Raw genomic sequence first — 16506 nt, forward strand, 5'->3', positions numbered from 1 at the left:
GCGAGAAACAAACACAGGGCAAATAACGTGAGCAAAACAACCAACTTTTTTTTCCCTCTCTGAACTCCAAAGGGCAACATTAATGGTATGGTTCATGCCCTGGAGGAACAAATGGTTTGTACAACTGTGTGAAGGGGCTTGTGTGTGGATTGTTTTCTTCCTCATCCTTCGACTGGAAATTCCACCCGCTTGCTTTTCCCCTTTCCTGCACGATGTCCAAGACTGCGCCACCCATAGCAGAGGGGCTTCAGGGGGAGCCAGCCTTGGTCCTCCTGGTCGCTCCAAGACTCCGGCTGCTGTATATTTCACTTGACACGAGCCTCTGCGGCCAACAGAGCGCGCCTGCCCTCTTTGACCCTCAGAAGTCACTGGCTTTTGATTCAGTGCTCCCCGAGCCTATTCCAGGAAGACCACTGGTGGATATTGAGGTAGATTTATTGTCGGAGCGGTCGTAGAACAGAGGTGGCCATTGCGACGGACCCCTGTTTTGACTCGACTGGAACTGCTGCGCAAACTCTGGCCGGGTTCTATTTTCGCTTTCACCTCTGCACCTGCACCGCCCAATCAACCTCCGCATGCTGACCTCCGCAGTCCAGTGGCTTTTCAGCAGCAGTAAATAAAAAACAAAACATGCCGGCCTGCTCAAACCGAGGGGGAGGCACAACTTGTCCCAAGTGACCGCACTCGTACGTGCTACCGCTCTGAAATGACATGTTAGAAGGCATTACACAAAATGGTGCTTCAGAGTTTGTGTGCAGTTTTACAGTAAAACCCATTTTGTGTTCCCGGCACATCCACAGTAGCTTAATTTCCATAACTTTTTGGATGTACTTATACAATCAGCCACAGCAGGAATGAACAAATTGCTTGGCAAAACGCTGATTTAATCTGGAATCTAGTAAATTCTGATTGCACTGATGATAAGAAAAAATATTTTCAATCATATGCACATAACAAAATAAAAAAAAATCATAAAATCGTTGCAAATGGATTCGCTTCTGCCACAGACATGCTCATGAAAATCTTGCATTTGTCACCATAGGACACAGAAAACTGAAATGCTGAAAGAATACCCAGTTTAGTCTTTAAACAATGAGGATTTCAGAAGTGAGCGCTGGAGGTTTTTTTTCTTTTTCTATTCCCTTCCTATATTCCCTGACTGAGCGGGATAGAAGATTTCAGCCAGAGCCCTGATGTTTGAGATAAGGTGTCTGCTAAAGCTGCTGGCTTTGGGGGGAAAGAAAAGACCTGGTGTAAATTCCTGCTTGCCCCTCAGAACTCCTCGACTGGCTCGCCTCAGCCCTGGTATGTGTACACACTGGCGAGACGCTGAGGGGGGAGCGGGGGAGGGGGTAGGGGTGGAGGGGGTTGGGGGCTGGAGGAAAACAGACGGGGAAAGAATCAAAAGAAAAGCAATGAGTATCCTCTCGTGCGTTCGCCGCCAGCTAACAGCCTTCTGCCGGAGGATCTGTGGGGTTGCTGAGTCACTTGCCGAGGAGCCGTTTGTTGTTGTGAGGAGAATCTTAGGAAAATCATGTGAATGTTGTCCGAGTCTGCTGTCGTCTCAAGCCACACACACGCCTGTTAAAGGTGTTGTCAGAAAATGGAGGACTACGGGGAATATGAGAATGTGCCTTGCGCTCCTTGAGAGTTGGTCTGTTTGTAGTCATTTCTTCTCACTGATGAAAAGGAATGAGACTTCAAGCCTACTCCTTAGGGGAGAAGAGGAAATTCTGTACTTTAGATCTCACACCAATTAAATAATAATAAAAAAACACACTGTAAACAATAAAAAGATACTCAAAATGTTCACATATTTATCATCCACACACCTTAGGAGAATGGCTTCCCTCTTTCAAATGAGCAAGCACAATTGAAACAGTTCTTTGGGGAAAACTAGTTTTTTTACTGCCATATATTCGATATGAGACACTGTAGACCTGCCACATTGTACTCTGTCATTCTTCTGCCAAAGCACATGGAATATTTACAAGCCCATGTGTCTCACAAGCTAAAAGCAGCTAATAAGTCAATGTGGAATCTGTCCAACTGGGCACTGTGACCTAATCATATGGTAAGAAAATGATAACACAATTATGTTCTGTGATAACAAGGTCACTGGCTTTTATCTATGTTGCAAGGCCAACAGGGATCTGAAATTGCACTCAAATCAAAATCCATATGGGGTCCCTAGCAACTATGACAGGCTCTGGCTGAGAAAAAGAATCACACAATTAGTGGATCATTCCCAAAAGGCAATTACATAATACACCACATACAAATAAATGAAGGCAGTAAACATGCAGAGATCTGTAACTGCTACGGGTCTGGATCAGTAACAGCTGGATAGGCAGAAAGTACAGGCATTTCCATTCTGAAACGATCTCTTGTTTGAAGGACACGGAGGTCAGAGTGCGCGACGGATAGCTCAAGTCTCAAAGCATTCACCGAGTGCTTGGACTAAACGAGTGACATATGTGTGCATTGTTTCTTTCAGCCGTCACAGAGAAGCCTCGATCCGGTTAAGCTTCTCTTCCTTTATGTGTCTCTGGAGCTGTTAAACGGCTGAATTTACTCGACTCTGACATGCAGAACATACACACATACTCCAACAGACGGATATTAATATCGATGTCAAAAACATCTTGCCCATAAACACAACATGAAATTCATTTTCATCAAGACAGATAAAAACTGTCTAAAACAGATTGAAACAGTCTAACATGCTCACATAGAGTAACACCCTTCGGGTTTTTGATTCCATTTCAGTTCATCTTTTTTAATCTAGCCTGTTTAGTTTTTACGACCCCTTCCATCTGTGCCTCATTTGATGCAGTGGCTTCATCAGAGTGAAATGAAATGTCAGGATTGTGTGACAGGCATCAACTAAAGAGGCCCACGGAGATGGTGGAGACGCAGTCAACATGGGCTGTATCTCAAACCAGCAATTTGCACTCTTCAAATACTTACTTTAAGTATATAGTGCACACTAGCAGTGTACTGATGGAAGTAACTGAGTGCACAGCAGGGGGTAGGGTGGGTGGGGTTGGATGGGCTGGGGGCTTTACCTGGACTCGGCTGCTGGGGTCCTTCTTGATCCACTTGATGACTGTCTCGTAGACCAGCTCCTCGGCCTTTGTGTTGAGGCTGTCGTTGGACATGTAGCTGACCAGGTCATCTTTGGAGACGCTGAGGATCTCATCCTGGCTGGCCACCTCGGGGAAGTTCTGAAGGGCGAAGGCCTTGGCCATGTTGTGGAGCTCAGTGCACTGCATGGCCTCAGCCATGGCTAGCACGCCAAGGCAGTTACTGGCCGTCAGCTGCTTCTCTGATAGACAGAAGACACATGGACACACCACCCCCACACACACAGACACATGCACGCACACACACACACACACACACACACACACACACACACACACACACACACACACACACACACACAGACACACACACGGACAGATAAACACACACGCGCAAGGACAAACCGAACACATAAAACATTAACAATCAGAGAGTGTGGGCCTTGTGTTGTGGTGGATTAAATTTATCTGGGTGGCTTGCGCTGGAGCACAATATCTCAAACAGCTGGTAGAGGGGGCAGAGGGGGCGGTGGTGGTGGTGGTGGTGGGGGGGAGAGAACTGAGAGGGCAAATCGATTGGACACAGGAGAGGTCTGCTTGGGGGTCCCTTTGATCAGTATAGACAGATACAGACCTTTTTCATGGCACAGAAAGGTCAGCTAAATAACTCCCAAAACCAATAGCTTTGAATCTCAGAGATCTCCAGCCTCTGTGCTGCTCTTAAAGAAACATGTGTACACTGTAACATTCAAATGGAATCATGTGCTTCCATTCACTCCATTGCTACTGTAGATCAAGCAGACGATCCATAAAGTAAGAATAAACATGATACCAATAGGACAGACATTTGTGCATTTGAGCATGTTCTTGTAGTAGACTACATGCTGCATGCGTGCACAAACACAAAAAAACTGAATCTATACTATGTGTACGATTAGGCAATGAGAGAGATTATCAAGATCATTACACTATCATCCCTGCACCAATTTCATTTCCCAGTGTTAATGACTGGTAATTTTTGCAAAGGCAGCTCATATATGGTTACACATGGTCTATCCAACTGCTGTTAAATGAGCTGTTTTGTCTGAGGGCTCCGCATACATTACACCGGAACACACTGGTGCCAAGACGGTGGCTTGGCTTGGTAAATAGCCGGGGGGGGGGGGGGGGGGGGGGGGGGGGGGGGGGGGGGGGTTCTTATTAACTTTAATAAGGCTTTTAAAAGGCAATGGTTATTTGGGCACAGTGCTCCACTATAGATCAGCATGAGAGATCCGTTTCCTTTCGCTCACTTCAGCAAAGTGGGAGAGTAAATCCCTGAAAGCAGTCCAACACATCACTGCTATGGTGTGAAGCTACGTCCTCAGATATTTACTGGAGATGTTAAATATCTATGCTAATTGCCCACGAAATGGAGACGATGCAAGTCGTGCAACACCTCTCAGCTTCTTATCTTATGCTCGCATATATTGAGCTGGTCACACGGCAGCAGAGGATCCCTAAAGGAATAAATGTCATTTCATACCAAGTGAGGCGTTCATGGATTATTAAATGGCAGTTCCCAGAGGTGGGAACTGACAGGAATACTGGAAGACAAACCCCAAACTCAGCGGTCAGAAGCGAGGCTGAGGGATCTTTTTGAAGTGGTGAACAGATTTCACAAAAAGGCACGTCAACTACCATTCACTGGCTTCTGCCTGATCTCCTCTCCTCTCTCTTCGTCTCTCTCTCTTTCTCGCTCTCGCTCTCCCTTTGTCAGAAATGTGCGGCTCCAGGGCACAAGGAAGGTGAAGTGCTTTCAACCGCGCCGCTGTCTCGGTGCACACGTATGGTGGCACGCGTATACGGTGACATTTGGTGGCGAATGAGCAGAACCTTTCTGTGGCGCTGGGTTGTTAAGGCTTCATTAAAAGCGAGGGACCCGGCTCCTCGACATGTGACAGGGGGCCATGCATAAAACAATGGCTGGGCCTGTGGAAATGACACGGCAGCCTTCGCGCCACCACCACCACAGCCGGTCTTTGAAAGGCGCCGGGCTTGTTGAAAAATGTATATTGCAGGCAGGCGCGTGCTGTGGCGCTTGGCTAGCCCTGAGTAGCAGGCAGTGGCGGAGGGAGCCTGTTGTAGTTTCCCCCCCTTAAGCTGTTATGATCAGCGGACTTTTATCTTCTCAGGATCACGGACACAAATCATCAGTGGGGGGTGGGGGGGTGATGGGTGGTGGGGGTTTAGGGGTCCCCTGACGCGGCCAAACGACACTCTCTGGACTAATCTCAGGTCCGGCGCCGTGGAAAAAGCCATGGCTGGAGCAGAGCGGCATTAATAAGTGCATTAATCATGGTCTCCTGTTTACACTGGAGTGTCCTGTGCTGGACGTCTATTAATCAGCTCTGGTGCACCACTGATGCCAGAGAGAGAGAAAGAGGAGAGAGAGAGAGAGAGAGAGAGAGAGAGAGAGAGAGAGAGGAGAGAGAGAGGAGGAGAGAGAGAGAGAGAGAGAGAGAGAGAGTGGGAGAGTGAGGGAGAATGGGAGTGATAAGAAGAGAGAGATAAGGGGGAAAGAGGAAGAATGAGAGAGGAGGGGGAAGAGAGGAGAGAGAGGAGGAGATGTGTCAAACACTGCTGGGACTCTGGCAGCGTGATCAGACTTGACTGCGAAAGGACATCCCATAAAACCCTTACCGATCACCTAGACAACAACTCAGGCCAGACTGGCGTGGCTGAGGCAAGTATCGGAGGCATTGGGAGCGAAAAGCAGAGATTTGCTCTGTCTAAGCATTCCAGAATACCCCCCCCCCCCCCCCCCCGCCACACGCACACACACACACATACCACACACACCTCTGGAGGCTTACTTGAGTAAGACAGGTCTCCAAAATAACCGCCGCCCCCCACACACACACACACACCACACACACACCTTAGAGCATGGCGGGGGCTGCTTACCTAGGAAGGAGACGCAGACTTTGCAGAAGGTGTTGAACTGGAACTTGTTGGCGGCCTCCAGGAGGGTCTTGGCGTTGGCCGAGTGGATGATGAGCGAGCCCGTGTACACGAACTCCAGCAGCAGCTCCAGCACGTCGGCGCTGATGTTGCTCATGATGAGCCGCAGCTTCTCGCCGCTCCGACTCTCCCCCGACAACCTGCGGCACAGCGGAGACGCCGCGGTCAGACCACACTGCTGACCCCCCCCCCCCCGCGCCACGCCACGCTCGCCTGCTCAACTTTAGCCATCAACACAGCTGGTGCTAAGGTGTGTGTGTATGTGTGTGTGTGTGTGTGTGTGTGTGTGTGTGTGTGTGTGTGTGTGTGTGTGTGTGTATGGGGTGACGGTGGGTTGGGTGAGAAGGGAGGGCAGGAAATCACAATATGATCATTAAGACACAGCATGCTGCAAGGACCCAATCTGCTGGATGATGTTTAATTTCACATCCAACATTGCACACTGCTTATTGTCTCTTTTCTCTCACTAATCTGTGGAGACTGTCTCTGACTGGAGAGAACTGCATCTCCCAGTCTGTGCTTAGGGAGTGGGGTGGGGGGGTCCTGCAGTTTTACATCATCATGCACAGCACACATTAAAATTCATCCAGGAGTGGAGCAGTCTGGAGCAGAGAGCCATGTCTCGTTCTGGGAGAGAGGGCAGAGAGCCAGCCACATTTTTCCTCTCCTGCCGCCGCCTAGCAGCTTGTTGAGGTGGCAACGCTGGTGATTGGTGGCTTCTATTGTTTTCTTTTCGGAAGTTGAGGGGGGTGGGGGTAATGTGTGTGTGTGTGTATGGGGGGGGGGGGGGGGTGAAGGCAGGGAGGGGGGTGTTTTTTGAGCGGTGTGTGGGTCTTATGGGGGCTACAGTGGGCCTACAACCCTCCATTACATGGGAGGGCTTCTCTGTGCCAGGCGCCTCCATGATGCCTCCCCATACAGTCACTGCGGCTGATAACTCTCTAATGAAAGGACGTGGTGGTAATGGGAAAGCGCAGACCCACTGAGCAATGGTCTCGCGCCCGCAAGGCACTGACAAGCAAATAGCCCTCATGTTTCCTGCCTCCATTTTCTACACCCTCTCCATTTGCAATGGACCCCAACAAACAGCAGCACCGAGCCCATGGTTTGGAAAATGGTGGCTTGTGTTTTTGTGTCTGTATGTATGAGTATGTGTGTGTGTGTGTGTCTGTGTGTGTCTGCGTGCGTGCGTGCGTGCGTGTGTGCGTGTGTGTGTGTGTGTGTGTGTGTCTGTGTGTGTCTGCGTGCGTGCGTGTGTGCGTGTGTGCATGTGTGTGTGTTTTTTGTTTTTTGTTTTGCATTCCAACCATTTGGAAACATAGTGTAGTTGAAAAGCGTAATTTAGCATATAGACACAGACAGATGAACAGGCGGATGTCTGGGTGATGGACAGAGTGATTAGATCGATGGGAAAGAAGGAAAAGGGGGAAGAGGGGAGGGGAGGATGGGGGAAGAGAGAACACCAGCACTGCCACAGGTAGCCAGCAGCCACTCTTCTCTGGGCGGGGGCCGTTCCATGACTGGGACCTGGGTATAGTCTGACTAAACAAAAGCACCCTTCAGCTGCTGCCGAAACAACAAAAATAACAAACAAAGCCAAACGAAACGGAATACGTCACCATGGCCTGCATACAAACTGATGTATTAGTTGATGTGTTAAGTCTGACTAGGGGGGGAGAAGGTAAAGGCAAGAGACTATGAATTGATGGTGGAATTCTCTGGAAGGGGCTGAAAAATCAAGTGTGTTACTCCTGAAAAGAAAAACAAAAATCCAATGTTTATTACTGTCAGTTGAAACTGGGGCTGAAGTGGCAGTTGAGGTATTAACCAACGAAAGGCAAAAGTAAATCCACCATTAGAAAGGGGGATGTGAGAGGGAAAGTGTGTAAGAAGAAAAACAGAAGAAATAAAGAAAATAATAAGAGACCTTCAAAAAATAACCAAAAAACAAAAACCCATCAGCACTTGCCTCCAATCATTTAGTTATCTCAAACTGATTTCACAGGGACAGACACACTCTCTCTTTCTCTCTCTATAGACACTTATGCTTTGACAAATCTTTTTTTTAAGGCGGCAAGCAGTCCTTTTGCATTTGATTGCAAGCCTGGTTTCGGACTAGAAGAAAAAAAAAAGGCGGTTATCGAAATGCCCCTCTCCACTCTCTGCCGCTGGAGCCATTATCTTGATTATACTGGCAAAGTGAGGAAAGAATAGAAAGAAGCCAGTTGGCACAGAAGAGATTAATTCTACGTTTGTTTTAGAATTAATCTGACAGTGGAAAGTGGTGAGACTCTAATCTCCTCTTTCCCAATAGCCCTCTCTATATATTTGCAATGCATGCACATGACATATACTCTATTTATAAACATGCATAAACTAGGATGCCATCGTCCCCTTCCTCTGATCTCAGCACTGATTGGGGAATAGACAGTGCCAAACAAAAAGACAGCAAAATTCACGGATGATTGCCTAGCCACTTGAGTGCATCCCACTGTACTAGTTCAGAGGAACAGGTGAAGCAGAGAGTTAAGAGAGAACCTGTTTGCTTTTTGTTGGCTGTGTGTGGGCACCTTTGGTCTGATTCTATTGATGTTTCCTTGAATGAGCAAACAGGCACAGGGTGTATGAAAGAACCATTTGTGGCCAGCTAAGGTGTTTGTGTGCAACCCCCCCCCCCCCCCCCCCCCCACACACACACACACACACACACACACATACACACACACGAGCACACACACACAAACATGCACAGGGTGTATGAAAAACAAAACATATGTGGCCAGCCAAGGTGTTTGATTTGTGTGCCTTGGGATTTGTGCTGCAAAGGCAACTGGATGTGAGTACAAGGGGTACAAGGAGACTGTGGGGGGATGGTGTGTGTGTGTGTGCTCTTTCCCCGTCAAATTCCAATGAAATCTACACACACACACACACGCATGCACGCACACACACACACACACACACACACACACACACACACACACACAAACACACTGGAGTTATATGGGACTGGCAGCAGTAAATCTTTCAATGTCTGTGTGTGTGTGTGTGTGTGTGTGGTACATCAGCTACTAGGCAGAAAGGGGCAGATAGACAGACTATGTGTTCGACAGCGAGGTCTCCTGGGAGAGATGAAATTCTGATGCAAGTGGCTTACCTCTGCGCCACTGTATATTAAAACCCCCCACAACATCATATTGCTTTAGAATGGGCTTTTTCCATGCTGCTGTGTAAGGGCATGTCTATGTGCATGTCTATGCTTGTGTATGTTTATGGGAGAGATGGAGGGAGGGAGGGATGGAGGGCAGGAAAGAGAAAGAGGAGAGAGAGTGTTAACAAGAGAGAGGGAGATTGATACATGTGGTGGGCTCTGTATGAAAAAGTATGGAGCAGCGAGAGCCTTTGGCAGATTATTAGATAGCTTTAAATGTGAGCTTCCGCGTCAAATGAAAGATAGATAACACGTTAAAAAAGGCAAGAGAATTCTCTTTAAACCCCTAGCCCCATTTATGCTAACCCCCTTAAAAGGTCTGTCAGCCATCTCTGATATTAAATTTCGATTACAGCCGAATGAAAGTATCTTCTGGAACATCAATGATTTGTTCAGATTTGACATGTGGGACAAATGGGGTCTTTTCAAAAGCAATGACAAAAAATATATCAATCTCAGCAAAATACATGACCTGAAATGGAACATGGGCAAATTCAGGCAATGGTTGACATTTCCACAGACAAAAAATATGCCTGTGTATCTTTGACAGTGTCTTGCATTGACCAGTGTTCCCTGTGCCTATGTGATAAGATAAACCTAGATACACTCATCCTGGCTTTAAAGATTAGGGCAGCACAACACAAGTTTCATAGGATTTTGGTTCTGAAAAAAAAAAGATCCAGAACAGAATGCTGTGAGCATTGATGAAAGCTTAGTTGCAGAGTGTGTGCGTGCGTGTGTGTGTGTGTGTGTGTGTGTGTGTGTGTGTGTGTGTTTGTAAAGGGCGGTAGAAAGGAAGCTGTGAGAGACCACATACAATAATCTGGGATCTGAGCCCTGAGCTCCCTGTGACCGGTGAATGGCAGGGACTTGGATTTGGACGTTAAAAAAACAGGATTGCCTTTCACAGCCTCGCAAAGTGCATACTCCCTAGCCAGGGAAATGATGGAGAGTTTGAACAGCAGGGAAGAGGAGAGAGGACGGAGCGTGCTCACACACACAGCAGGCCTCAGCCCCGAGCCCCCAGCCCCAGCCCTCGTCCGAGAGCCGCAGCTTCAGCAGCCTGTCCTGTTCACCCTTGCAAGAGCGCGGGGGACTCTGATAGCATTGAGAGGGGCATCAGCACATTTCTTGCTCCACTGACGCCCGTGTCAGATCCGCAGTCAATGTTACGAGCCCTAATGCCGTTTTCATTGCCGCCACTTCCCCAGATAGCCTAGTGCTGAGGAGCTGAAGCCAAATTTACAATCAGGTGGAGGCAGAGTTCCAATCCCCCCAAAAAATCTGTTCTCGCTGGCGCGGGACTCTTGGCGTGTGATATATTAGATGTCCGTGGACTCCATTGCTGATACTGGAGTACATTAACAGCAGGCAAAAGTCTCTAAGTGTGTTTTGTGACTTGAAAAATATTTTTCTCTTCCTTTACAGGATTATGGAATGCTTAACAGGGATCAAAGGATTGTCAGTAACTATTGATACTCTACTAATCCCAGACTATAGAGGCAAACAGTAAGTGCAAAAAACATCAATAAACAAAGGATAGAAACTCATAGAAAAACGTTGAGTAAAGAAGTAACAGTTCTGTAAAGAAAATGAACAAGGGACAAAAGGCACTAAATTACCTGTTCAGACAGAAGCTGTAATTTAATAATACAAGTGAGATGTGGCTCAAATTCCCTCCTGAAAATACCTGGGACCAGACTAGGGCAGCTTTAAAGATGTCCCTCTCTCCAAACACAGACACCGATCACTGGCTCTATAAATTAATGAAAGCTCCGCGCCGCTCCCCCTTTTCCCGCCAGACCCAAAGATCCGAGACCTTTTCACGCTGTGCGTGTGTCTGGCATTGCTTCAGGACATCGGGCAACTTCCCAGAGAGTTCAAGCGACATGCACCTGATCCACACCTGAGGGACTTGTCAGATGTCGGCAGGCTGTGATGCTCTAATTTTGGCTCTTGGGGCAGGCGGGCAGGAGGGAGGCAAGGAGGCGCGGGAGGGGGGTGGGGGGGGCTGGAGATGCATGGGGAGGCTAGAGGAGGTGCAAACACAATGGCAGAGGATGTAGGGAATAAGAAAAAGAAAAAGAAAAGAAAAAAAAAAAATCTGATGTGCAACCGAGGGGCTGGCGGTGGCTCTCGGTGTGGCTGGAATGCCCGGCGCAATACGCTGGCGGGCCGTCAGGCGATCTGAGAAAAGCAAAGGTGTGTTGGGAGAGTGGTGGGGTTGGGGGGTTGGAGTGGGAGGCACCAGGCGAGGGGCTAGAGGTCTGACAGTAGCACAGAGAGGGTCAAACTAAGGGCAGTCATCCATCTCTACAGCACTCGGCCCGGCCAGACCACCGACGCGATGCTACACCTCCAGAGCACGCGGGGAGTGCACAAAGGACATCTGTGCTGCTCCCAGAGTTATGCTGCTGCATGGGCTAAAAAACTAGGGTGATCGGTGTGTGTGTGTGTGTGTGTGTGTGTGTGTGTGTGTGTGTGTGTGTGTGTGAGTGGCTTTCTCAATTCATGTGCACTGTATAATGTATTTGGCATGTTACCACTTGCACGGGAACATATGGAAAAAAAGGAAATGCCCGGGAGATGAACTGATTAGAAATGCCAGTTGCCTCGCTAATATTTTCTACTATTTGCTTCTGACATTTAGAATAATATAAAAAAAAAAAATAATAAAACGAAAAAAAAAAAAAAAAAAACCCAGTCATGGAACTTTTTGCCCATTAAAATGTAAATTTGCTCATTTAGTTTAAGGAGATGAAAGGGTAGGATAAGTGTTGACCTTTTTTCCCCCCAAAGAGAAATACATTCATTTGAGTGATAGAGGGAATGGCTACTGGCCCTGTGGTAGGCACCTCTTTCTTCACACCTGCAAGAGAGAGGGGGAAGGGAAAAGAAGCGACACAAATGCACCCTACAAAAAGAACAGATCAGATCAACAGCTGGAGGAAAAGCAAACCTTTTAACCATGTCCTTGAAATATAAGCTGCAGGAAGCTAGAACATTTTGGTGGACTTCAAACTCTTTGCCTTCAACAATTATTTTCAGGTCTGTAAACTCTTTCGCTCGCCGCTGCTGGTTCAGTTCCTTCAACATCTCTGTAGAACGGAAAAGAAACAAGAAGAGAAACATGGAGAAAACAGAAGAGAGCAACATTCTTATTTCGGTGAATTCACAGTGACAGAGTAGAAAAAAAAACAAAAAAACACTGATTTTCATTAAGCCTTGAAGGAGAATTAGAGAAAGAGAGAAAGAAAGAAGGAAGGAAAGACTGTAAGAAAGTAGGAAAGAAAGAGGAGGTAAAAAGAAAGGAAGAAGTAAAGAAAGAAAGAAAGAAAGAAGACAATGGGAAAGGAAGGAAAACAAGTAAACGATAGGCAGAAAGACAAAAACGGCATTTAATAATAATAATAATGCTTGTATAAAAATGAAGGAGAATATAATATGTCTAAATGTCTTAAGGAACTGTGTAGCATAGAGATCCTGTAGACACAGCCATTGTGAGAGAATAGCATAAGGAAAGTTGAGGAATACAGGCCGACACTGTCTCTGTAAATATGTTGATATAAACATGCAGCTGATAACTCCAACTCAGTAGTGATGTATAATGTATGGGTGAAATAATGAGAATACATGCAGGAAGGGAATTCAAATCAACAGTGGAATGGTCCAGGGTCAGACGAGAGGCAGCGCTAACCGCACAGCCAACCGCACAGCCAACCACAGCTGACTGTCTGAATACTGTAGCTTGCTGTGACCCTTTTGTGAAACATGGTGAAAACCTGTATGGCACAAGTCACCACTTTCAGGACGAAGTGAATAGTACATAACTAATATCTCTATAGACCCTTTCAACAATAAAAACAAAAACAATGCTTGAACGTTCTATTTGGTTCCCAATCTACTTCCTCTGCATTAAGATAACATATGGAATGTTAAAACGGAAGCCTTGTGGGGCCAACTATGATGCTGATAATGGAACTCTCTTGAAAGGGTCTAGACGGTTGTATCGGTTTGGAAAATCAAATAAAGAGAACACCGGAATGTCGTCAAGTATGCTGTCTGAACGATAAAACATTTATGCACTGTATTACTTTCCAGAAGCCGAAAGTGTTGAATTTATGATGTGATACAGTGGATATGTGTCGGCAGCCTGAAGTGCAGGCCTTGATGATGCCAGACTGATGGTCTTTATCCTCTCTGTTGTTTCACGTGGACAACGCTCTCCGCACACAGGCCCTTGTCTGAGTGTCTTTTAAGATAACCATAACGAGGAACTGTTCCAGGCGCCAATTAAACACCCTGCTAGAATTTTAAAAACGTACGTCCCTGTTCTAAAATTACAATGAGTTCTTCAAACTGTAATGGCGACGACGCTCCCGGCTGCTTTTCATGCTCTGACATTCTTAGGGCTCGTCTGGCCTCGACCCTTCGCTGTGTTGACACACAGACACGTATGACTGAGCCATGATACGTCCAAGCTGCCCCCATATATATAACAGGAAAAGGCCCCTTAGCTTGTGAATGGGTGGCTGTGGCAAATGAATGGGCTGCAAATGGGCTCTTGGAGCAGAGAAGGACGGTCTCCTCCGAGATGGCCTCTTTAGACTGTGCTATAGCATCTCTAATGTGACCTGAAATTGCACGGCGCTTGGACGCATGCCAGTGCTGATGAATTATAATGGCAAGACCCAGGTACGAGCACCTTGGTTCTCTTGTTGGCCGCCGCTTCCCCGAGTGGTGACAGACCATTGCCGGATATTACATCTGCTGGGTTATCTTAAGGCACGTATTACCAAGTAGTGCTCCTGAAATCCATTAATATGCATTAATGTGAGCGCTGTTCACTGAAATGCTCTCCCAGATTTTACCATGCGCCATGGCAGCTAATTATTCTCAATTTACTTAAAGTGGGTCAGTGTTCTCAGGAGGAGGACCCGGCAAGACATGGCACAGGTGGACACTTTAGTGAGGCTGAGAATGAAGGAATATGCTCAGCCTCTACAAATATGCCTAAGCTCGTTATTACAACATTCTGAAACGCTGGCAGCCCCAAATCCGAGATAATTCCAGGAAGAGAGTGAAGGGAATTTTACTGCCGTTCCCTGGCTTTGTATTGTTGGTGCGAATCTGAGCAAACACAGAGTTTCCCCAAACGGCGCTTTAAGACCGCCTTGGATCATCCTATAAGAACAGCCTACAACAGCCTACAGAGGCTTCTGTACAAGAAAGCACCGAGGCTCATGAAACCAGTGGGTTTTTTTTTTCTTGTTTTGACACAAAGGAGCTGTGAATCGATAACAATGCAAGTGCAGATATGAGATGAAAAGTTCTCAATAGCACCCTGACTAGGGTGGGCTCACAAAGGGATAAGGTCAGAATAAATGCATACAAAGTTGCTCCGCAGACAATCGGGTCCACAGACCACTGAAAGAGACCATTCATGTCGCTCTGCTTCAATTAAAACACAGATGGACTTGAAACTATAATGGATAATAGCAATCAGGCTTTAACAATGCCATTATCCAAAGTGCTTTGTGAAGAGACGCAAGCTTTTATATCTTCCCTCCAAGGTCAACAAATAAAATCTAGCAACTGTATTTGTGCTTCCCTTGAAATGTAATAGTAGTCAGCAGGGAAATGTTCAAGTGGAAGATTCGGCACTGAGCAAGGTCTCGTACAATCAGTTTGTTTTTTAACCTTTCTGTTTTTATTTTTTCTGGTTGTGGTTTCAGTTTCTCTTTGATGAAACAAAATGAACAATGTGTCACCAGTTTGGATGTGAGCCGACCATAAGGTCAGGATTTAATAGACAGTATTTGAAGTGAGACTTGCCAAACTAAACAAGAATCCTCCATGTCAGATTTTGATAGTCTGTGATGGCAGTTGGAGTGCTTGGAGCTGTATTAACAAATCTGCATGTTTTCATCCAGATGATCCTTGCTGAAAGATTACATGCCAGATCAGTTGAGGATTACAGTATATGAAGGCAAATGTACATTTTACAAAAGGATGTCACGACAATTCAGAAAAGGAAGTCCTCATGACAAACTACTAAATTATGCTAATGGAGAACAGCAAAATTGGGCAAATTCCAGCCTTCCCATTGCTTCTCAGGCAGGAGATGCACTCCAAACACGAACTGTGTATAATTTGTGAGAGCTGCACAGAAACTACAGTACAAATATCGAAATAACTTTTCAACTGAGCTCTTTATCACCCCACTTGCTGCTGACTGTGGCGTGCTGTTGGCGCCAAGCTTTGGCCGCCTTCAGCTACAAACTCTTTGAGAAGAATGTTGAATAAGCAAGTCCCATGTTGAACCATTAAATCTTCTCAGATGAGAGGCATGTCCCCTTGACACTATCAACTCCATACATTCAGGGCCAGGTCCAAGCTGCGCAGCCATTGGTGGTCTTTTGACAGCTGCTGACCTACATCCAAATGCTTAGAAAATTGATTTAAAACTACACATTTCAGCATAGGCTGCTCTAGCGCTGACCAACACATTAATCTCATCATGTCAGATGGAAAACATGGATTTAGGCTTTTGAAGCAGAAATTCTGATGTTAAATGAACCACTTGAACGAGGGGAATAAAACATGGTACAATCTTTCAAAACCCACTGAGCCACTGACAGCCGAGGCATTTGAATATGAATCACTTCTGGGTCACAGTTCAGCAATCATATCTCTCGATTCAGCAAAAGGAAAAGTCAATTTAATGTCTCACTCCTTGTGTAATAGGAGGTGGGGGTGAGGGTGGTTGTGGGGAGCTGCTGTTTGCCATGGCGTGTTGAAAAACAACATCTGCTGTCATCAGAAGGCAAATGTCCAGTGTGTCCTCAGGTGCTTTTAGAGCGCTAATCCACTCCAATCTCCCCGCCACCAGTCGCGCTAATCACTCCTCTGCCAGGAGAGCGCCGGTCACTCTGTGACTGACGTCTCTCTTGTTCTCGAACAGAAAGGAAAGGGGCTGGGGAGGGGTGGGGAAGGGGAGGGCAGCCTGAATTCTAAATGGCTCACTCAGTCCCGGGCGACGAGCTTGGGAGGGAACGTGGCTATTTCTGCGGGAGCGACTCGGGCTACTTGGTTATGATAATTTGCAGCAAGATGGACCTGTCAGAGGTTTGACTGTGTCGCGTTAGAAGAGGAAATCATTAATGAAAAGCAGACGAGCCTCCATGAAGGAGGCGGATGGTGAAT

General features: G+C 46.7%; 1 protein-coding gene across 1 annotated transcript in view; it reads right to left on the minus strand.

The window, feature by feature from the left end:
• The window catches only part of LOC121693579 (kelch-like protein 29), a 79983-nt gene that overhangs the window by 26366 nt on the left and 37111 nt on the right, over positions 1-16506 (minus strand). The window contains exons 6-8 of the mRNA XM_042073122.1: positions 12260-12398; positions 6033-6229; positions 3069-3328 (exon numbers count right to left, since the gene is read on the minus strand). Coding sequence (XP_041929056.1) covers positions 3069-3328; positions 6033-6229; positions 12260-12398 — 596 coding nt within the window. The remainder of the gene's footprint in view (positions 1-3068; positions 3329-6032; positions 6230-12259; positions 12399-16506) is intronic.

This window comes from Alosa sapidissima, chromosome 19, assembly GCF_018492685.1.
Source record: "Alosa sapidissima isolate fAloSap1 chromosome 19, fAloSap1.pri, whole genome shotgun sequence".
NCBI lineage: Eukaryota > Metazoa > Chordata > Actinopteri > Clupeiformes > Clupeidae > Alosa > Alosa sapidissima.